The following is a 21,400-nucleotide window of genomic DNA, read 5'->3' on the forward strand; positions in this document are numbered from 1 at the left end:
GGCAAGAATGGTGCCCTCAGGCGCGTCGGGGGAGTGCCCACCTGGCTCACGGAGCAGCTGTGGGAGAAGCCGGGTGTGGTGAGGCGCACGATCTCGCCCGCCGACTCATAGCTGACCACGTAGAGGTGGTGCTCCAGGGGCGTGTCCTTCGTACCTTGGAAGTACACCAGCTTGGTCTCCTCGTTGACCCAGATCTGTGGGGACACAGGGGCTCCTCGTGAAGCAGCCCCAGGCCGGACCCCGAACTTCCCCAGGCCTTTGCTCCCGCGGTGGCTGGGGGAGGGGGCCGATGCCCGGCGGAGAGACCCAGGCTCTTCTCCCTGCCCCCACAGGGAGGGCCGAGAGTTCCGGGGATGGGAGACTCGCCCTCTCCCCAGTTTCTTTAGCCCACCAGCTGGAGAAGAACTTTCTAGGAGAGAAGCGCCTCTCGGACCTGGTGGGGCAGGAGCGGACAGCGACCTCGCTAAGCTCGCCGGGTGTCCTCTGGGAGGACTTGAAGTCGGAATGCCAACCCCAGACCGAGACGCAGAAGCAGAGGGCACAGGGCCTGGGACAGGGGCTGAGGGAGGGGCTGGCCTTGCCTGAGGGCCCCCCAGTCCCCAAGCCTGGTCCCCCAAGGGGTCAGCCCGCCCTTTGGACCCAGGTGCTCAGGGTTAAGAAGTGGGCCCCCCCCCCGGCCTGCTTCCTGGGTGAACCCCCATCAGACTCCAGTGTGACGTTGACATGGTGAGGCCTCCGGGGAAAGCAGGGAACAACCCCGCGACCTGGTAACACGGAGGCAAAACCCTTAAAAAAGTGTGTCCTCTGATGCAGCAAGTAGGTTCCCGGGAACTGTTCCAGAGGGCTCTGCTGTGTTCTTAATACTAAAAAAAGACAACGACTCGAACATCCCCGAGTACAGATCGCTTTCAAAATTACGGCACAGTGCTCCGTGGCCACGTAAAACCGTATTTTCTAAAACAAACAAAAAACAACAAAAAACACCCTGCGTAGCCCCTAAAACGATGTCCTGCGGAGCCGTGTGCAAACAGAAAAGAGCTGCCGGGGTTTCCACCGTGGTCGGTCGCCTCCCGGGGGAAGAGGTTACGGGGAGTCTGGGGTGAGGCAAGTGAGGGGATTCGCAAACGCAGGGTCACTCAGAACGGTTCAGTCCGCACAACAAACACGACGTATCCACTGTCGCCATCGTTTCGAGATAAACGCACGTTTTCTAGAAACAGAGGGTGTCGTTGGAAAACCCCCAGGCACCTGCAGTCATTCGCCGGTTTTGTCACAAGGGCCACGTGAGACGAGGCACACGAAGGGGGCGCTCGGGACCCTCCCAGGTGCGCAAACAGCACGGGCGGCACAGACCCTCCGCAGGGGACGCGAGAGGCCCTCCCTTCCCTTTGTAAGTCTTAAATGCTGCTGCGTTGTCGACCATACTTCAGTTAAAAATAACATCAGGTGCTGCCACGGCTTTTTTTTTTTTTTCCCTTTTTTTTAATTTCTGGGTAAAAACCCAGGCGAGCAAACACCATAACGCCCCCAGCGGCAGAGGAAAGGGGGAGAATCCTGGCTGGTGGGTCCGCCAGACGCTGTGCCGGGGGCTTCCGGTTCAAGTCCCCTCGGGGGCCATCCGGCGATGTCCGGGGACCTCTGTGGTTGTCACACCTGGGGCGGCTGGGGCTGGGGAGGCTGCTGATGCCCCACGGTGCTCGGGACGCCCCGCTGGGGGCAGAGACTCTGCTGTAAACGCGAGCAGATCAGAGCCCTCTGATGGTCCCATTTCACAGACGACGAACTGAGCGTTAGCTCCCGGCTGCTGAGAGGCAGGAGGCACCTCTTCGCGCGCATCGACCGTAGCAGAGCAAACGAGGCAGCCTTTAACCTTCTGGCACCCGGCCTCCCGACCTCGCCTCGCAAATCAGAGCGGGGTGTGAAATCTGACAGAATCAGGACCGCACGTACCACGTGGCGTCCCCACTGGCTTCCTTCCAACAACCCACAGGGACGTCCCTCCAAGTCAGTGGAGGGGTCCGCGGTCGGGGGAGGGCATGCTCTAATCAACGCCCGTGTCTAAGGGACCTGGACCTATCCACGTCACTCCTCGCTTGCTCACTCAAGTGCCCACTAACCACCGCGGCTGCACGGACAGCCCTGTGAGGCACGCACGTGGGCTAACATCTCTCACGTCTGCTTTTGGTCCGGGAGGCACTTATGCTGGTGTGGAGAAGGGACGCAGGAAGTCTAATTAAGAGCTCTCTCCACTGAAAGGCCCGGGTGGCTCAGTCGGTTGAGCATCCGACTTCGGCTCGGGTCACGATTTCACGGTTCATGAGTTCGAGCCCCGCGTCGGGCTCTGTGCTGACGGCTCGGAGCCTGGAGCCTGCTTCGGATTCTGCGTCTCCCTGTCTCTCTGCCCCTCCCCCACCTCTGTGTGCTCACGCGCGCGCGCTCTCTCTCTCTCTCTCTCTCTCTCTCTGTCCCAAAAATAAAATAAAACAGTAAAACAAACACTAAAAAAAAAAAAAAAAAAAGAGAGGTTTCTCCATAATATTTGGAATTTTGTAGAACTGGACCCAGGTGAAGATTTGGTCAGAGGCAAGTCCTGCCACGTCCTTACGATGGCCAGAAGCTGCAGGACAAGTGTCCCATAAGCTGCTCTCCCAGGGAGAGGTGGTCTCACGGAGCGGGGAAGGCTAACGGGGTGCCACAGGTGCACAGAGCAGCCCCCGATTCCCGGACCGGGGCTGTCCGGCTGGCCGGAAGCGGAGCCCCGCGGCCCTGGGCCCGCGGGAGCCGTGGACGGAGCCGTGGACGGAGCCGTGGACGGAGCCGTGGACGGAGCCGGGCGGAGCAGAGCAGGAGGAGGACGCAGCCAGGAGGGAAGAGAGAAGCCACAGGCACACGGGGTGGGCAGGGCAGCTGAAGCGTGCGCACGCGTGTGTCTGTGCACGTATGTGTGTACAAGCGTGCGTGCAGGGCGGGCGGGGAGGGTTGCAAAGAGATTCTGGTACCTTGGAGCCGTGCCTTGCCAAAACCTCCCACTCGCCGCTAGTCAGCGCGATCTCCTCCTTGATGGGGCACTTAAATTCATCTGCAAGTAAGGAGAGGAAGAGGTGAAAGGGGCCCAGGAAGCCGTGAAGGGGACGCAAAGGCACTGAGGCCAAACTCCACCGGAGCCCAGGCGGCCGGGGCCAGGAGGGAGGAGGGAGGCGAGGCCGAGCCAGCCGAGCCTGGGACACGGTAAGGTGCGGGGCCAGTGCAGGGTGCTGGCACCTCCCGGGGGGAAACCAGACCTCTGCGTTTTTACCGGAAGCACCGATTTTAGAACCCGGCACGGGCCAAACCAGCAACTTCCGGACTCTCGGCCGGTGACCTCTCACAATGTGTTAGGTTTTGGAGAACGAGGTCTTGATTAGAACGCTTGGGCTGAGCAAAGGCTCAGCTGAGATCCTATGACAGACCTTTGGGGTTTTTGTTGTTTCGGTAGATCTCACTTTTGAATTTCCATCAGGCAAATAACTACGGATGCTAGTAGGCACGCATTACAAATTTATTAAGACGGTTTACGAGTGACGCGGTTTCATGCCGTGCCCGCCTGACAGAGGCCCGGCAGACATCGACTCCTGCTGCAGAGATCTGGGCCCAGAGATTGGTCACAGCTGGATCTGGGAGGGAGGGACGCTCCTCCCGCGGTCCCCGCTCGCGGAGGCTGGACACGGCTGACTTTTCGCTCCTTCAGATCCTTACCGGAGCCCGTCCGGCGTCGGGCCTGCAGGGAGCGGGTGCAGGCCCGGGAGTGGAACCTCTCGTGGCCGCCGTTGGAGCCCCACCCCTTGGGGAAGGACCCGGCGCACCCGCTGACGGCGGGCCATGCGCCGCCCTCCCGGCTGCCACGTCCTCTCAGCCTTCCGGGTTCAAGGCCACACTTCTCAGTGGAGGGGCTGCCCACCACCCGTGCTCGGCCCTCTCTCGCGGGACCCTCTGCCGCGAAGGGCCCCTCGCGCGGCCTGGACACACTGCCCCAGCCGGCGTCCCACTTCTGGCTGGCGCCCCAGGCTCCTGACCTTCCCTCCTCTTCCCCAGGCGCCCCGATGGCAACTTTCAAGAACTCATGCCTTCTGGTCCAAAGTGACCGAGGTCTCGCCTTCTCGGCTACCCAACGGCCGCCTAGCAGGCACGAGCCACGTGGACCAGGCGGGCCGCACGGGGTGGGAGGGAGAGCTGGCGTGCCCACTGCAAAGGCAGGAGGTCCCTGAGGGGCACCTGTCACGACCTCCACCCAGCGACCACCACAGGCAGGAATGAGGCTGTTCCAAGCGAAGACTCCCGAGCTCACGTCAGGTGGTGGCGGCCAAGTCAGAGGGACACAGGACGGGAAAGCTCAAGAGCAGTGAGCCACAGGAAGCCCGCCTTCGGGATGGCCTAGCCAGCCCGTGCTGTGTTGCACCCCGAGTGACAGCAGTGACAGGTCCCCGAGACGGCAGTCACTCCTCTGTTGCCGTCTTACTCGAGTCCCATCAGTTCGAGGCTTCGCCTGTTCCTGACGCTCGGGCCACACGCTCTCAGGCCTCCATTCCCTGTGCGGGAGCTGACTCTACACTGGGGGACACTGGGCGATGTCGGGGACATCTGGGGCTGTCACGAGGGGGGCTCCTGGCACTGAGTGGGCGGGGGGGGGGGTCAGGGATGCCGCTCAGCCCCCAACAGAGCCTACGACGTCCCCACTGAGGACCACCCAGCCCAGCGTCCGCAGTGGCCGGGGGTGGGGTGTCGGAGGGGCCCTGGCTGGCTCTCAGCCCACGCTGCTTCCCCACCCCGTCCCGAGGCCGAGACGCCATCTGCGTGAGGACCCCCGCATGCCCGCTGCGGGTATCCTTCTGCTCGCTGGGACTCCAGGCACACAGACCTGCCCACACAGCATGTCCACTCCCGGGCACTCCAACGTGAACACATCCAAACCTCAACTGGACGTTTCTCTCCTAAATCTGTCCCTCCCACACTCTTTCTGTCTCACGCCGACACTCCAAAAACCTTCCGGTTTCTCTCTCAGACCCTACGTCCAATCCACCGGCAGACTGCTGACTCAGAGGTCAAAGTGCATCCAGAATCGAATCTGCCTGGGTTGGCCCAGCCTGCTGCCCTGACCCACCCTGGCTACACTCCACACAGCAACCCCAGGAACCGCTTAAACTGATGTGAGATCAGTGGTAAAAGCCCAAGTCCTCCCTGAGGCCCCCAAGGCCCGGTACAACGTGCCCTGGCCCCTCTCCTCCCTCTTCTCCTCCCTCCCTCCCTCCCCCAGCTCACTCTTCTCCAGCCACACGGGCCTCTTTGCTGTGTGTCCACCAGGCCAGGCGGCTACTGCCCCAGGACCTCTGCACAGGCTGTGCCCTCCACCTGGAATGACCTGCGTGGCTGCCTCGGCCACCTGTTCCGGGTCTCTGAGCATGACCCGTCGGCAGAGGCGTCCCTCTGACGCCGCCCCCCCCCCCCACCCGCTAGAAAGAAGGCCCCTCACTCTCTAACCTCCTGTCCCGCTGCACGTGCTCCCACACTCACCCCGAGGTATGGTCTTCAATTGTTTTTGGATGGCTGCCCACCCTCCTCCACTAGAGAGTTCCACAAGAGCAGGGATTTTCCTTTCTCTCTTTAGATTCATACCCCTGGCACCTAGAGCAGGGGTCGGCCGCTTTTCCCATAAGGGGCCAAACAGCACGTTTTCAGCGATGCAAGACATAGGTCACACTGCCGCCACCCTCCTCAACTCTGTCATCGCGGCATGAGATCAGCCACAGACAGCCTGTAAATGAATGAGCGCGGCCGTGTGCCAATAAAACTTTATTTGCAAAAACGGGCAGTGGGCCGGATTTGATCTGTGGCCGTGGTGTGCCCGCCCCTGGTGTGAGAAGGGCCTGGCACGTGGTCGGCGCTGGATACACGCTACCGACCGAGAACCCCTGCCAGACCGCCCCTGCCAGACCGCGAAAGACGTTCCAGAGAGGCTGGCTTTCTGACTCCTCCCAGCCCCGCCCCTTCGCGGACCGCTCACGCTCACGGGGCGGGGTCAGTCGGGCCTTGCTCACCTTCCCCGGGGCAGAAGGGCTCACTCCAGTCGTAGCCTCCGGGCTTTAGGATGGCGGTGACCTTGTACAAGTGGCAGAAGCCGGTCTTGCACTCGTTGGCACGGAGGAAGCAGAGCTCGCCCTCTCCCTCGGACTGGGGGAACGGGTAGAAGATGTCGTGAACCTGTCCGGGCAGAAGGCGGACCGTGCGTCAGGAGGCGGGCCGCCGCCGCGTGGCCAGGCGTCCGTCGGTCCGTGGAAGGCGAACTCGGCCTGCTGCCCCGCCCCCGCCCCGCCCCGCCCCGCCCCCGCCCCCGCCCCGCCCAGCCGGGGATCTGGGGGCCCGGGCGGGGCGCAACACCCGGCGTCTCCCCACGCTTACGTTGATCCACACGTCGGTGACCTCCTCGTACACCACGTGCGGCTGGACGTTCCTGGGCACCGCTCTGGCCAAGGCCACCCGCTCCTGCTCATCCTCGGTGGCGGGGATGAACAGGGCCGGGGGGAGGAGGACAAGCTGGAGCCGCTGCTGGGGCCGGTCCAGGAACATAGCCCAGGCACTGAGGGGGCGACAAGAGAGAGCGGCCGGAGGCCTCAGGGCCCAGCGGGGGAAGCCGGGTGACAGACGCCTCCCTTTCCGAACGCGTGGCGTCACAACCACCCTTCCTCTGGCGGCCTGGCCTACACTCGACCGAGTAACCCCGTAGCACACAAAGGCTTCTCGTCAGCACAGGCCCTCCGGAGAAGATGGGGGGGGGGGGGGGGCGGCGACAGGACTCTAACTCAACCATTCTGGAAACATCGCGTGTCATTAGGACTCAGAGCAGCGTTTCGAAGACGTCTCATTCACTACCCTTTATTTCCTGTTTTGCTCTGAATGGACATTGTACTTTAGTGTGTGTGTGTGTGTGTTAAAAAATCGTTCATCCTGTCAAACAACCTGAGTCCTTAAGGACTTGGGATAGAGGCAGGCAAACGGCAACTTAAAAAAGACAAAATCCCGTTGGAGGTGGGGACACCTGGCTGGCTCAGTCGGTGGAGGGGCCGTGAATTCGAGCCCCGCGTTGGTGTCGGTATCACTTAAAAATCACATTTGGGAGCTACTCTATCATTATGTTCTGTCCTCAAGACAACTGTTTTGAAATAAAACTTCTCAAAACTGGGGGGAAAAAAGTTCTCTGTACCTTTTCTTTTTTAACGCTGATTTATTTTTGAGACAGAGCACAAGTGGGGGAGGGGCAGAGAGAGGAGACCCAGAATCCGAAGCAGGCTCCAGGCTCCAGGCTCCAGGGTCGGAGCTGTCGGCACAGAGCGCGACAGAGCACGACAGAGCGCGACACGGGGCTCGAACCCACAAGCCGCGAGATCATGACCTGAGCCGAAGTCGGGTGCTTAACGGACTAAGCCACCTAGGTGCCTTATGTTTTTGTTTTTTATTTTATTTTAATTTTATTTAAAAAACTTTTTTTAATGTTTATTTTTGACAGAGAGAGAGAGAGACAGAGACAAGCAGGGGAGGAGGGGCAGAGACAGGGAGACACAGAATCCCAAGCAGGCTCCAGGCTCCGAGCTGTCAGCACAGAGCCCGACACGGGGCTTGAACCCATGATGCTTAACCTCCTGAGCCATCCAGGTGCCCCTCTACCTTCCCCGACTGTAAACGGACAATGTGTTCTAAACGGAGATGTCGGTGCCGTGAGTAGAGAAGCTGAGTCTCAACACGGAACGCGAACAACTAAAACCAAAGAGCGATGCCACAGGGACAGGAGATTCCAGCCAGAGCCTGCCGCCCGCCAAAGGCCCGGCACCTCGGTCCAGGCTGCCTCTGTGATACAGGGGCCAGCAAGTAAATATTCCAGCCTCGTGCGCCACACAGTTCCTTTCGAAAGCAGCCCGTCAACCCCGCCAACGTGGCGTGAAAGCAGCTGCGGACGATCTGTACACCCGCAAGTGTGGCCCCGTGACCATAAAACTTTATTCCCGGACGCTGAAATGTGGATTTCATATCATTTCCGTGTGTGAGGAGGTATTCTTCTTTGGATTTTCTGACTTCTAACTGTTTAGAAAGCACGAAGGCCGCTCTTGGCTCGCGGGCCATACGGAAACTGACATCGGGCTGCCTGGCCTGCGTGCGGTGGCCCGGGGCCTGGCTCCAGAGACCTGCCCTTGATGTGGCCGCAGGGTCACGAGGTGAGTGACGAGGCAACACTCACTATTTGCCGTCCCGGGTCCACCCGGCCCTGGCGATGTACTCCACCCTGGGGAAGAGCGTGCTGAAGGGTTGTGCCAGCTCCTTCTCTTGGGTCGCCACGATCTAAGGGGAGAGCAGACTCAGGTCACACTTGGGCCCGACCACATGGTGCCTGGGAGGAGATGGCCGCTGCTGGGGGTGGGGTGGGGGGATACCGTGTCCCCCAAATCCCTATCTTGGGGTCCTGGCTCCCGGTGCCTCAGAAAGGGCCTTATTCGGAAGCGGGGCGGCTACAGTGTCATTAGTTAAGGTGGTGCTGGAATAGGGTAGCCCCCTTTCGTAAGGGGGATGTGAGGACTCAGCCGCCAGGCAGAGGACACCTTGTGACAAAAGGCAGGACGAGGCGAGGAGCGGGGCCGGGAACAGACCCCCTCACGGCCGCAGAAGGAGCCGGACTGCCCACACCTTGCTATCAGACGTTTAGGCTCCAGAGCCAGGAGGCAACATGCTTCTGTGGTCCGAGCCCCCGGCATGTGGGGCTCTGTCAGGACAGCCTGTTGGCAGGAAAGCGAGGGCTCTGGCCTGGGCTGTCACCACAGAGCCAGGCAGCCTTGGGCGACACAACGTCCAGCTGCCGCGGCTTCCCGGAGGCTAACGGGGCCGGCGCTCGGCGGTTCCGGAGGATGGGCCGAGAACCACGTTGCTGGCAGGGGCTCAGTGAAGCCACCTAACGTCAGGTCTGTGTAAGATCTGCCAGAACGTTCTGGTACGGAGTGTAGAAAGGAGGTTTTGGTCAGGGTCTGATCATTCCGAAACCAAAACCTAACCCCCGATCGTGAAAATAAGCACATTTTATCTTCCGCCTTTTGGGAAACCTCACACAAAAAGTCATTCCGGCACAAACGTCCCAGAGCTTCCTCAGCCTGAGTACTCTGACCTCTGACCTGGGGGGCGGGGGGGGGGAGGTGGTTTCCGTCTGACCTGGCATCCCCTCAGCCCTTCTCGGTTATAGCCTCTCCTGCCCTCCCGGCTGTGGGGTCCTGAGCGAGTGCTCCCGGGGTGATAAGGACGCTTGTTGTCGATACTGACCCGGGGTGACAGAGAAAAGCGTCTGGAGCACTGACCATCCCGGCGAAGTTATAGGTGAGGACCTGCCCAAATGCCAGGGACGGGGAGTGGCCGGGGCGGAGCTCTAGTCCCCTGGACGACTACCCAACGGAGCTTTCTGCTCTGGAGACTGTTCTGGAAGCTCTTGTGGGACCTTCTGCTCAAGGGCCGCTCCTCAGCATCGCCTCCTCACACCCCGGGACCACCCAGAGGCAGATGAGGCCGGGCCACCACTCATTTTCGAGACCGAGGCGGGGTGACGGGGCGCTACGGAGGCAGTGCCTTTTCGGGTTCGCGTGCCCCTGGAAAGGGGGCAAGCGGCCTGCTGATGTCGCCCAACTGTCCCCCCATCTCCACCACCTACCCCGGCCCCACCCCTCCTCACCCAGCTCCCCCCCCGGGCACCCTGGCCACGCTCACCTTGCCCTGACTATCGGTCTGAAACTCGGCCAGCTTCAGGGCGATCTTGGGATTCTTGCTGCCTGCAGAAATGAAAGGGAGGTGAGGCCGGCAGGTGTCGCCCGTGAGGGCTGAGAGCAGGTGACTGGGGTGGAGGTTGTGGGGTGATGCCCTAGGGAGGTGACAAAGCCAGCGTGGGAGGGAGGGGCAGGAAGGGACCAGGTATCCAAAGGTCTCTCCGTGGGCACGTCAACACTCTGGTCCGGGCACAAAGTCCCTCGGGCAGGCCTTTCTGACTCTGGCCCTGGACCTCGTTCCGTGACAACCGTCTTTACCATTTAAGAACGCAGGCCAGACCCCGTGCTGGGTGGGAAGACGGGTCGTGGGGGGACAAACGTAAAGAACATGCCTCCCCGCCTTTGGAGAGCCTGAGAGTTGGTCGCAAAGACAGGGCACGTCCACAGTAAGACCGTCAACGATGCGGACAGGTGACACGTGTCCCCCGTGCCTCAGCTGGGCCCCGAGCTGTCGGGAGGCACGTGGCTTACTGGCTGGGATGGCCAAATGGCACTCGCCACAGACAGGTGCGGGTCAGGCTCCAGCCCCACCTACGATCAGTCCCCACCGTGGCCTGCCCGGTGCTCGCCCCGGGACGGGCAGCCCCTCCGAGGCTCAGCTTCCCACCCGTGCAGCGGGGCAGGAGGAGGGCCGACCTTTCCCAGTTGCACCAGGGACTGGAAGTATCCCTGCAAGGCCCTGTCGGGTGGAGCACATAGTAGGCGCTTCCCACACGCCTCCCAGGGGACCAAAAACAGGCCGAACCCGGCTGCAGCGTATTTTCAATTAGCTCGCCAAGCATTTTTAAATAATTCGAGGAGCGTGTAAGAAGCAGGCGGTTTCTTGGAGCCATCTGGATTTCTGGCCTCCTCGAGAAACAGGGCAAACTCGAGCCTGCATTCTCACGGGGTGCCAAGGATCTGACGCGCCCTCGGATGGGGCCGCACCCCCGGGCCCCCCCTCTCGCACCGTCTCCCCGGGCCCCGAGGTCACCGATAGTGGCACCGGCCCCGCTGCCGTTGTCGAGCCCGGCCTGCCTCTCTGGGTCCTGGTTGGTGCACGCCTGCCCTGCTGGGCAGCCCGGGCCACTGCCCAGTGCCCTCACCCGTCCTGGGGTATCGGTAGGAGTCCGTCTTCCTTTCTTCTAGCGCGGGAGAGGGCACGTGAATAATTTCCACCTCAGACTCGTCAACTTCCTCATACAGGATCCGCAGCGTCTTGCAGCCTTCTGGACCTGGAAGGGGCAGGGGGAGCTGCTGGGGGCGCCAGACGTCCCTGCTGTCACCCCACCTTCTGCCGCACAGAAAGGGGACCCAGCTCTACCACGGCAGGGCCCGGATAAGAGCCTGAGCCCCCCGGGCTAGAAGCCTGGCCCTGCTGTTTACTGTAACCGTTACATCTCATGCCAGGGCCTCAGTGTTCTCACCTGCGCCATGGGAAGAACTGAGCCGTTCCTAGGAGATGGCATGAGAGGTGGCCCTATGTGGTGTTATGGGGCCGAACTGAAATCCCGTGTGGGGAGCCCCAGCACCTCAGAATGGGGCTGTTATTTGGGGACAGGGTGTTAGAGAGATGATGAGTTTGAGAGGAGGTCATCAGAGTGGCCCGATCCAATCTGACTGGTGTCCTCATTAACAAGACATGAGGGCACAGACACGCAGAGGGACAACCACGTGAGGACACGGGGAGAAGACGGCCGTCTGCACACCGAGGAGAGCGGCCCCAGGAGGAAGCAGCCCCGGGGACGCCTGATGGCCGACCTCCCGCCTCCGGGACCAGGACGGTAAATGCTTATTGTTGAGCCGCCGTGTCTGGGGGGCTTGCTTCTGGCGGCCCCAGCGGAGTAACACGCGGGGCTCGGCTCAAGAAGGCTCGGGATAAGCATCGTGAGAAGTGCGTGAATCCCCGAGCGGTGGCCGCTTGGAAAGGAACGCGGCACGGGCAGTGCTGACCTCACGGGAGGGAGCCCACGGCTGCTGCTTCCTCCTGAGGCTGCCGAAAAGGGTCCCCATCTGCAGCGTCCTACGGTGCCTCCAGAACCAGCGGCCCAGCCCCACCCGGTCTGCAGGGGGGGAGGGGGCACAGGAGGGGTGAGCCGCTGGCCTGAGGCCATACGGGGTGGGACTGGCCGCACCGCAGCCCGAACCCCTGCCTCAGACTTCTGCGTCCACCTGCCCCGCACGAAGGACTCCTGAGCCCCAGACCCCGACAGCCAGGAAGAATACTCTCGGGTCGCTGTGGCCGAGGAAGAGCGCCATCCCTTCGCGCGAGACAGCACAGGAGGTGACCCCGGGTGTGGGGTCTGGGAGGGGGCTACCCCAGATGGCTGACGGCCATGGAGTTGGGGGGGGGGGTCTTCCTCGAAGGGGTTTCTGAGCCGGCACCAGCACGCCAGAGAAAGGACCTCTGAGATCATCTAGACCAGCGGACCCCAACCAAGGGCCGTTCTGTGTGCCCAGGGGTCGGTCACCTGAGCTGGTCAGAGCCCGAGGAACACCTCAGGTCAGGGATGCTGTTCAACACCTCACAGTGCTCAGGACGGCCCCCAGCACAGAGGATGAGCCAGCCCCGAAGTCCAGAGTGCCGAGGGGGAGAGATCTGGTTCGTGGCCAAGGACCCCATCTTACCGACCGGGACGCTTCAGGCCTGCAGACAGCCACAGGCTGAAAGAGCTGACCCCGGACCCTAGCTCCAGAGGCACGGGCCCCGGGGCTACTCCTCAGCGCGCTGAGGAGCCCGGCCCAGGTGGAAGGAGAGGTCACGGCGCTGTCCCCTGTAACCTGCGACCCGGCCTGAGTCTCGGGCAGCACCAGGCGGCCTCAGGTGCCCCTCTGATGGGGCGACCCCTCCTGTTCCTGGGAGCCAACTTAAACATATCGTGCCGGCTTCTTTGTATCACAGGATTTAGTGTCTTGCTTCTGTTGATGGCAGGACCATAAAGTCTTCTTTCAAGTTAATTTAAGGACAAGGTGAGTTGAACTAGAGGCAAGGGCGAACAGGAGACGGGGCTCTGACGGCAGACGGCCGGAGCCCGGGGCCGGGACGTGAGCACCGCTGAAGCTCACAGGGGTACGAAGGCCACGGAGAAATCAATTAGCAGCACAAGAGGGTCTGATGCTACTGGCACGTTCCAGAAACAAGTCCCCCACCCAGAGAAGATGGATCTTGCTTGACCGAACACTGGAGGGGACAAGATACCCCCGCACCACGGGGACAAAGACACAGAGATACAAAAGGACCCACTGATCTGGCTTCTTCCATAAAGAGGAAATCCATCAAGATCGAAGCCGTGTGTAGCTTCTGCTCAGCTCTCTTATAGCTGGAATTTTCTGTGTGGCAGGATTCAGGATCCTCGGGCCTGCTGACATTTGGGGCTGGATCACTCCTTGTGGGAGAGAGCCGTCCTGGCCACTGTAGGGCGCAGAGCAGCACCCGTGGCTCCTGCCTGCTCGGTACCAGTAGCCACCCAGTCGTGACAACCACAGATGTCCCCAGACGTCACCTGGGGTCTCCTGGGAGCAGAATCGTCCCTGGCTAAGAGCCACTGAGAAACTCCCAGATCAGAAGGTGTATATAAAAATGTTCAGGGGCGCCTGGGTGGCTCAGTCGGTTAAGCGTCCGACTTCGGCTCAGGTCATGATCTCACGGTTCGTGGGTTCGAGCCCCGTGTCGGGCTCTGTGCTGACGTCTCAGAGCCTGGAGCCATTTCAGAGTCTGTGTCTCCCTGTGTCTCTGCCCCTTCCCTGCTTGCTCTCTGTCTCTATCTCAAAAATAATAAACATTAAAAAAATTTAAAAAAAAATGTTCGCCATAGCACCGTTTACAATAAAAAGCGAAACCCAAACCAAACACCGGCAACAGCCGAAGTGTCGGTAGGTGTGGAACCGGTTAAACACGCCGTGGCCCATCGTCACCCCAGGGACAGTTAGTCATCAGAGTCCTCTGTGTCCTGACTGCAACCGACAGAAAGTTCGTACCCCCGAATTCAAATGTCAAATCCTACCCGGAGGCGCTGGTAGGGGGAGGTGGGGCCTCCGGGAGGGGATTAAGTCAGGAGGGCGGGAGCCCCGGGAATGAGACGAGCCCTCACGACAGAGGCCCAGCGAGCGCCCCGCCCTTCTGCCCTGTGAGCACGCGGGGAGAGGACAGTGGTCGTGAGCCAGGAGGCAGGTTCTCAACAGACGCCGTATCTGCTGGCGCCCCGGCCTTGGACGGCTTGCCCCCAGAACCCGGAGGAAAAGATGTCTGTTGTTCCCCAGCCCCCCGGGCCTGTGGGGTCCTGTCAGAGCGGCCTGAACGGCTTGGGACACGACTATCGACACAAAAGGCTCTGCGGTTTGTTTCAAGCGAAAAGAGCCGAGAGCAGAGAAGCAGGCAGACCGTGGCTCCGCTACCAGAAGGGACGCGCGGGAAGCGCTTTGGCAAACGCGAGGGCGCCTACCCTCCCCGGAGGCGGCAGGGCACCACCAGTAGCCGGTGAAGCGGTCGAATTCTTCCTGGATGACGAAGGTGGCCACGCCTGCAGACCTGGGGTCATCGAGGACACTGGGTGAGCCTGGACAGGGAGAGAGCCGCACGCGGTGAGGAACCCGGCGCACAGCCGGCCTCCGCCCCCAAGCACCGCGCACACTCGAGGCTGAAACATCCTACGGCTGAGGGCGTCCGGAGCGCTTGAGGGGTTGACCCGCAGCCCTGGCCCCTGCCGCGCAATGCCAGGAGCGTCCTTAAGCAGCCACCGCAGCTAACGGTGTCTCCGGACGCGGCCGGCGTCCGTGCCGCCTGGGCTAAGCTTCAGGTTTAGGGAGAGAGCGCTGGGGCTGCGGGCAGGAAGGGCCGTGTGACCGGAGCCCCTGACTGGGGCAGAGCTCCACACGACATGCAGGAGAAGGAGGTCACTTCTGGGGAGCAGGGGGGTGAGGGAGAACTCAGGGAGCACGTGAGACCCGAGCCCGACTCGGAGGAGACGGACGGGAACTGGGGGGGGGGGGGGGGGGTCGGGGGGGCGGGGGCGGAACAAGGACCTGGGGGGGGGAGAGGCCACCCCGGCTGACTCACACAGAGAAAACTATGGACCAGGCAGCTGGACTCCCCGTGAGGCCGGGGCAGAGCCACGCAGGACACACGGGCGGGGGAACCGGGACAGCAGGGCCCGAGAAGGCGCCCGGTGGTCGGGGGTAACGGGAGTGGGAACGGGGGCCTTTCTGGGAGCTGCGCTGGGGGCCGGAGCGGCCGTCCACGCGAGCACCCACCCGGGACAGGAGCGCGGCCCCCTGCGTGGCCTCACCTCTATGGCAGAAGGTCAGCCGCCGCTCCTCGCCCGTCTCGATGTTGGCCACCCACAGGTCATTGTTGTTGATGAAGGAGAAGAAGGCGGGGTCGGCAGGGCAGATCTTGGGGTCCATGCGGGGCCCGGTGCACTGGGTCTTGATTTCCAGGGGCTTCATGGGGGACACCTGGGGACACAGAGGTCCGGCTCAGGGGGACGGGAGGTTGCCCGGCCACCCGCCCTGCCCCCAGCCAGTGACCAGGGCTCACCATGAAGCCGTTCTTGCCCCCGTCCCGACAGTGGAAGAGGCTGTTGCTGGCCTGGAAGAGGAAGAGGCCGCTCTCGCTGTGGAAGTCGTAGGAGGTGATGCCAAAGACCCCCAGGCGCTTCCGTTCCCGAAGGAGCTCTTCCTCCCGAGAGTAGACTCCGTGGTGGGGAGTGGCCTGGGGACACACACGGACGGGCCCGCGTCAGCAGCCAGAGAGAACTTTCTGCTGAGCACAGCTGTCCGGCGCAGCTCCCCAACCAGGAGGCCAGAGCGGCCCGAGCCCGGGGGCCATGAGGTGCCCAGGCGGGCTCGGCAACAGGGCTGGTGGACAGGCTCCGGGCTCACCCGAGGCTTCCTCCCCTCTGGGCCCGTCTCTGGGCTCGCCTGCGCCCACATCTGCCCAGAGGTCCTCTCTGAGGCAGACGGGGCTCTCCCCTAGCCGCCGGCACGGGCGGCTACCCAAGGTACTCTCCCCTGCTCCCCAACGCCAATGCCGCAGACGCCCTCCCTCCTGCCCTGAGCACCATCCCATCCAACCAGAGCTTTGGGTGAACCCTCCCTCCACCACACACTTCTGCTTTCTGCACGGGGCGGGGGGGGGGAGCGGGGCAAATTCAGGACCACCTGGCCACCCAAACACCCAACCCGGAGGGGTCTGGGCGCGCGGCTGCCCCAAGGAGAACTCTGAACACGACGGGGCAATGTTCCCGGCAAGAAACGCGTTTTTGAAAAGCAGAACCCGGAGTGCAACGACCGCCCCCCCGCCCCCGCCCCCCGCACGCCCTGCCCGGTGGGCCTGGGGCAGAAGTGAGGGCGGTCACACGGCTGTGGAGAAACGCACGATGTCCCTCCACCCAGCACCTCGTGCTGCCACGACCACAAAGAAATCAACACAAACCACGGCAAAAGGCACCCCCGTCCCTCGCCGGCCCTCTTCTCCCTAGGTGAGCCGACTTTGGATGCGGTTAAGTACTAGCCAAGTCTCCCCTGCAGGAACCAGGTTGGTTCCAAGTCTTTGTGAGGCGTGGAAAAGGAACTTCTGGTAAGGAGCGCTCATCAGGGCCCGCACTGGGGCTGGAGCACAGCGGGCAGGGGGGCCTGCACCTGTCTCCCTCGCCCTGGGTGGGGGTGGCGGGGTGGAGGGGGGCCCAGGGCAGCGCCGGCCGGAGCCCCGCAGCACGGGCTCACCTGAAAGTGATCCAGCATCTGCTTCCAGGACAGGAGCAACAGAGCCTCCTTCCGGACCTTCCTGGGGATCTCGGAGTAGAGGAGCGAGTTCTCGCGGCTGCCATAAGGCATCCCTTGGGGAGAAGAGAGAAAAACCAGAATGGGTGACCTTGCCCAGGGCGAGGAGAGGGCCTGGGGCAAGGGCTGGCCTCAGCGGTGACGCTGGCTCCCCTGGCTCCCCGCGGCTGGCTCCTCTCCGACCTCCCCCCCCCCCCCCCCCCCCCCCCCCCCCCCCCCCCCCCCCCCCCCCCCGCCCCCCCCCCCCCACACCCCCCCCCCCCCCCCCCCCCCCGGGGTTCGAGCCCATTAGCAACAGTAATGGGATCTTTCACATCTGAGAGGTTTGGACAGACGTCTTGTGCTAAGTTACCTAAGGACTAGCACGCAAGAGAACAAAAGGGGTCGGGGAAACCCAGCTCTCAACAGGCGAGGCTCGGGGCTCGGGTGTCTGTTCCCGTCAAAGGCTTCTGCGGAGGCCAAGGACCAATCCAGGGTCGGAGAAAGAGCAAACGTAGGAAGGGAGCCGGGGACCGTGCACCCCACCAGCACCCCTCCCCTCGGCTCCGCTGGGCCCCCACCCACTCGACACCAGGAGCGCCCGGGTGGGGACAGCCACAGACGCCCCCAGATGCCCCCCACTGATCTAATCTGAGCCTGTCTGCAAGAGGACGGTAGCCGCCTGGTGAGGACTCCGTGTGGCCGAAACGAGCCGGACGCAGAAGGCGCGCCACGCGGTGTCCCCGATGGGTCGCTCGGAGGGATGTGGGCTCTTCGCCAGTGAAGCCGCTGTTTCTCGTGTTCTTGCCTCTCGGCTGCGTCTTACTGTCAGAGGGGCGGTCGTGTTCTTAGTGGCAAACGAAGCAACAGCCTCTCTTCCAACCCGCAGCGTCTTCAAGTCAACGGATGACGGCGGGGCTGTTGTTAACGGGCTACAACGCCGGGCCCCTCTCGGTCCCGTGCCCTCCAGGGGGAAGACTCCACGCGCTCTCGCCTCTACGAGCGGGGGACGGGGAGGCCCCGCGCTCGGCGCCTCTGGGGCCAGAGCCCGACAGATAATGTCTGTTCTCGTCACGACTCTCTTTACGGGCAGCTGGTTCATGTGGCAATCCACGAGGGCTTTCCACTTCCGAAGAACGTGGCACGGGAAGCTCAGTTAGCAACAGAAGAACGTATCTCAGGAGGAAAGGTTTCAAGGGCAACCTTAGGAAGCTCACGCTGAGAAAACGCAAAGGTGATGTAGACGTGCGCCTGGGCCACACCCACGGTTTCACGGCCAAGGCCCCTCGACACTGTGCCGTCTGCCTCTCATCCCCAGCTCGAGGCACAGGTGTGACGCCGCCCCCCACCCCCCCGGGCGTCCTTCCTTCTCAAGTTCATGTGACAGGTGGGGACAGACAGGTGGGGACAAGAATCTCACGGCGCATGACCCCATTTCCGTGCAACGTCCAGGACAGGCAACCCCAGAGAGACAGGAAGCGGACTCATGGTTGCCAGGAGCCGGGGGCGGGAGGGGAGCGAGAGCTAATGGGTCCAGAGTTTCTTTCTGGGGTGACGGAAACGTTCTGGAATTAGACGGTGTAGACGGTGGGGTTGCACAACGCTGTGAGTGCGCTAAAAGCCAGAGGTGCCCACCTTTAGAAGGGCGAGTTTTAGGCTCTGTGGGTGACACCTCGTTAAGAAGAGCCGCGCGGGAGCCGCGTGGAGGGCCGGGAGGAAGCAGCCGGCAGCCCGAGCTCCGGACCCCTGTCCTCGGGGCTCAGCGGGAGAGCCAGAGGCTTCCCAACAGGAAGTCAACAGAACGGCCTTGCCAAGGACATCGGAGCCACCTCCTCCGCCCAGCGCATTAGTAAGTGACGGCACCAAATGGCACAGAGCAGCACATTCCCTGCGGCGCCCTGGCACCTGTGACGGTGATGTCACACGCTGGGCGTGTAAGCCCGGGGTCTGATTTCTGCTGCCCCTGCCCCTCCCCTCCCTCCCCCCTTGCCAGCTCCACCCCACCTCTGGGGACAGCACCCCAGCCCCCAAAATCCACCGGGGTGGCAGGTGGCCCAGATGTGCACAAGCACCATCTTCGGGCACTGTGGCCTCAGGAGCCAGCGTGATGGGCATGTGACCCGCACTGGGCCCGGGCTCTCCTCAGGTCACGAGGACACAAGAGGCCCCCACCCCCTGCGGAGGGACTCCCAGAGTGGTCACGGGCCCTGCGTCGTCCTCTGTCCTACAGGAGACGCCCACCTGCAGGGGGATGAGCCGACCAACCCCCGCGGAGCCGGAGAAGCTGCGGTCCGAGCCCTGGAACCCGACCGCCACCATCGTCGGCCCCGGAAGCCGGCACATTCCCTCCTCTGCTGATTTTCTTTGCGCCGGACCTCATCCGTCGTGTGCATCCGACAAAGCCCTCCCTGAGGCCCAGGTGACGGCGAGGCCGGCGCTCACTCAGGGGGGAGGGGCTCCCAGGGGAAGCACGCCGGCATGGCCCTCGGAGGCCCCTTCTGTTCCATCCACAAACACGGCTGGCTGCAGCGTTCCTGGGGCCAGACCAGCACAATGACCTATCACGAAAGTACTCGGGGGCTCCAGGGGGGCGTGCCCCAAGAACCTGGACACGAAGTGAGCTTCGGGGCACCCCGAAGGTACTGAGTGATGCAGACGGATGACCTCAAACGTGAGCTACGTCACCCCAAAAGAGCAGGATGGCTCGGAGGTGTCCGGGGAAGGTTCTGGCGTCTCCGCCAAGTCCACAGCCCTTGTCTAGGGCCGTCTGTCCCCTACCCGCCGTGGTGGCAGGCGTCCTACGGACTGCAGGGACCCACTCACCCCAGCCCCAGACACACGCACGGGCCGCAGACAAGACATCTGACCTACGTCGAATGGACCTAGTTCCCGCTCCCAGAAATTCCGAGAGCTCGTCCATCTGTGCGGGTGGCCGGAACCTGAGATGGGTCACCCTGGGCACGTGGCGGTGGAAGGCAGGTGTCCAGTGGGGGCGGATGTGTGGAGCAGAGCGTGTGCGGGGCAGATGCCTGGGCCCCTCGCAGCTCCTGGTTCCCAGGGCCACGGCCTGAGGCCCGGGGTGGGGGCTCCCCGGCACACCCGAGTCCTTCCTGTGAGGTGCCCTTGGTGGTTCAAACCAGCTCAGGGGGTTTCCATCCCTTTCGGCAGCTCTGCGGTTGGCTGAACAGTGGCCCCCAAATGCCCAGGTCCTGATCCCCAGACCCTGTGAGTACGTCACCTTCTGCGGCAAGAGGGAACCTGCGGAGGGGATGCAGTTAAGGGTCTGGAGTTGGGGAGAAGCCTGGATTACCCGGGTGGGCCCTAAATGGAATCACGTGCCCTCATAAGGGAGACAGAGGCAGACCTCAGACACAAGGTAGAGGAGGAGGCCCCGTGCCCCGGCGGCCACACCTGAACTCGGAAGGGGCAAGGAACGGGTCCTCCCCCACAGCCTCTGCAGGAAGCGTGGCGCGGCCCGCGGACACCTTGACTTTGGCCCGGAGAGACGGAGTTCGGACTTCTGGTCTCCAGAACCGCGACAGAGTACGTTTCTGTTTGTTTTAAGCCACCGAGTCAGCGGTGATTTGCGACAGCGGGAGCCCCACGAAACTCATACACGTATCCGGTCCAGGACGGCAGCCTGACCTTGAGGCGGCGAGGGCTGGAAAACCGAGCTGGGGGCCGCGGAACCACGGGGAAGAGAGAAGCAGCGGCCGCCACAGTCCACGTGTCCCGGCCACCTCTGACCCCGAGAGCCACGCCCCCTGATGACCGTCGCCCGAAGCACGCCCAATCCCCGTCTCTCCCGGGCCCGAGCTGGCATCCCTTCTCTGTAAAGGGCCACGCGGTGCAGATTTTCAGCGGCGGCGGGGGGCACACGGCTTCTGCCGCAACTACGCTCGGGAGCGGCCGCGGAGGGGACAGAGACGAATGGGGGCGGCTGAGGCCCAGCACAACCAGATCTCCAAAACACATGGCGGTCGCTTGCTGAGCTCTGTTCCCGATCCCTCCTCTTCCAACCCCGCGCTCACCAAACCACCAACGTGCTTTCCACACACGTCTGTCTCTACGAAGGGGTGCTGCACCAAGTCTGCGGAGGGCAGAGCCACCCGGCGTCCAGTCGCTGCCGTGGCCCTCGGCGGGGGTCAGCCGCAGGCAGAGGACGCCCCTCGCCGACCGGCGCGTGCCACCCCTCACGCCGACGCTGACCGAGGGCCCGGCCGGGGCCAGCATCGTCCCGGAGGGGCCGTGGGTCCTTAGAGGACGGTCAGGCCCTGAATGTCGAGTCGAGGACCGAGGCTGAACACCTGCCCCGGGTCACCAATCGTGGGCCGTTGCTGCTTCCCCAGGGGCACGCCCGGCCCTGTTGCCGCAGGGGCCCCGCGAGACCTTCGGGCAAAGCAAGGCAACGTCCGCTTGCTCAGTAGACACTCGCCGCCCACCTGCCAGGAGCCAGGCCTGCGTGAGGCCCCACCGGTTCCCCCACAGGCCCTCCCGGGGCCGGCAGGGAACACAAGCCCACGAACGGCCGCCGGGGATGCAGACGGTGCTGCCCCCGAGGCACGTGGCGCAGAAGGAAGCGACGAGCAGGTAACGCGCTTATCCAGGCGTCTGGGGCGAGGACCGCGATCGTGTGACCAGCCGCTTGTGTCGTTTATCCCCGGGCGCACTCAAAGAGCCTTCCCACGCGTGGGCCCACGGCACGCACCCACGGGAGTTACTTGTGACTCCGACGGCCAGGAGCCGCTCACTGGCCCGGCCCGGCCCGGCCGGCCCAGGGGGCTGGGAAACGACTCAGGGGCAGGCCCAGCCGCCCTGGTTCTGGAGACGATCGCAGC

The 21,400-nt window shown here is 63.0% G+C and overlaps 1 protein-coding gene across 1 annotated transcript; it reads right to left on the reverse strand.

Moving 5' to 3' along the window:
- Positions 1 to 5: 5 nt before the first annotated feature.
- LOC125918530 (dipeptidyl peptidase 9) lies at positions 6 to 16,678 on the reverse strand (the record flags this gene model as incomplete). Its single annotated transcript, XM_049624515.1, has 11 exons — positions 16,527 to 16,678; positions 15,340 to 15,513; positions 15,089 to 15,257; positions 14,246 to 14,359; positions 10,910 to 11,038; positions 9,769 to 9,830; positions 8,264 to 8,364; positions 6,433 to 6,610; positions 6,072 to 6,234; positions 3,000 to 3,079; positions 6 to 194 (listed from the first exon to the last, which is right to left on the reverse strand). Coding segments are annotated over exons 1-11 (1,470 nt in total), but the record flags the coding sequence as incomplete, so codon positions are not given.
- Between the last annotated feature and the right edge of the window lie 4,722 nt (positions 16,679 to 21,400).

This window comes from Panthera uncia, unplaced genomic scaffold (genome assembly GCF_023721935.1).
Source record: "Panthera uncia isolate 11264 unplaced genomic scaffold, Puncia_PCG_1.0 HiC_scaffold_950, whole genome shotgun sequence".
NCBI classification, from domain to species: Eukaryota; Metazoa; Chordata; class Mammalia; order Carnivora; family Felidae; genus Panthera; species Panthera uncia.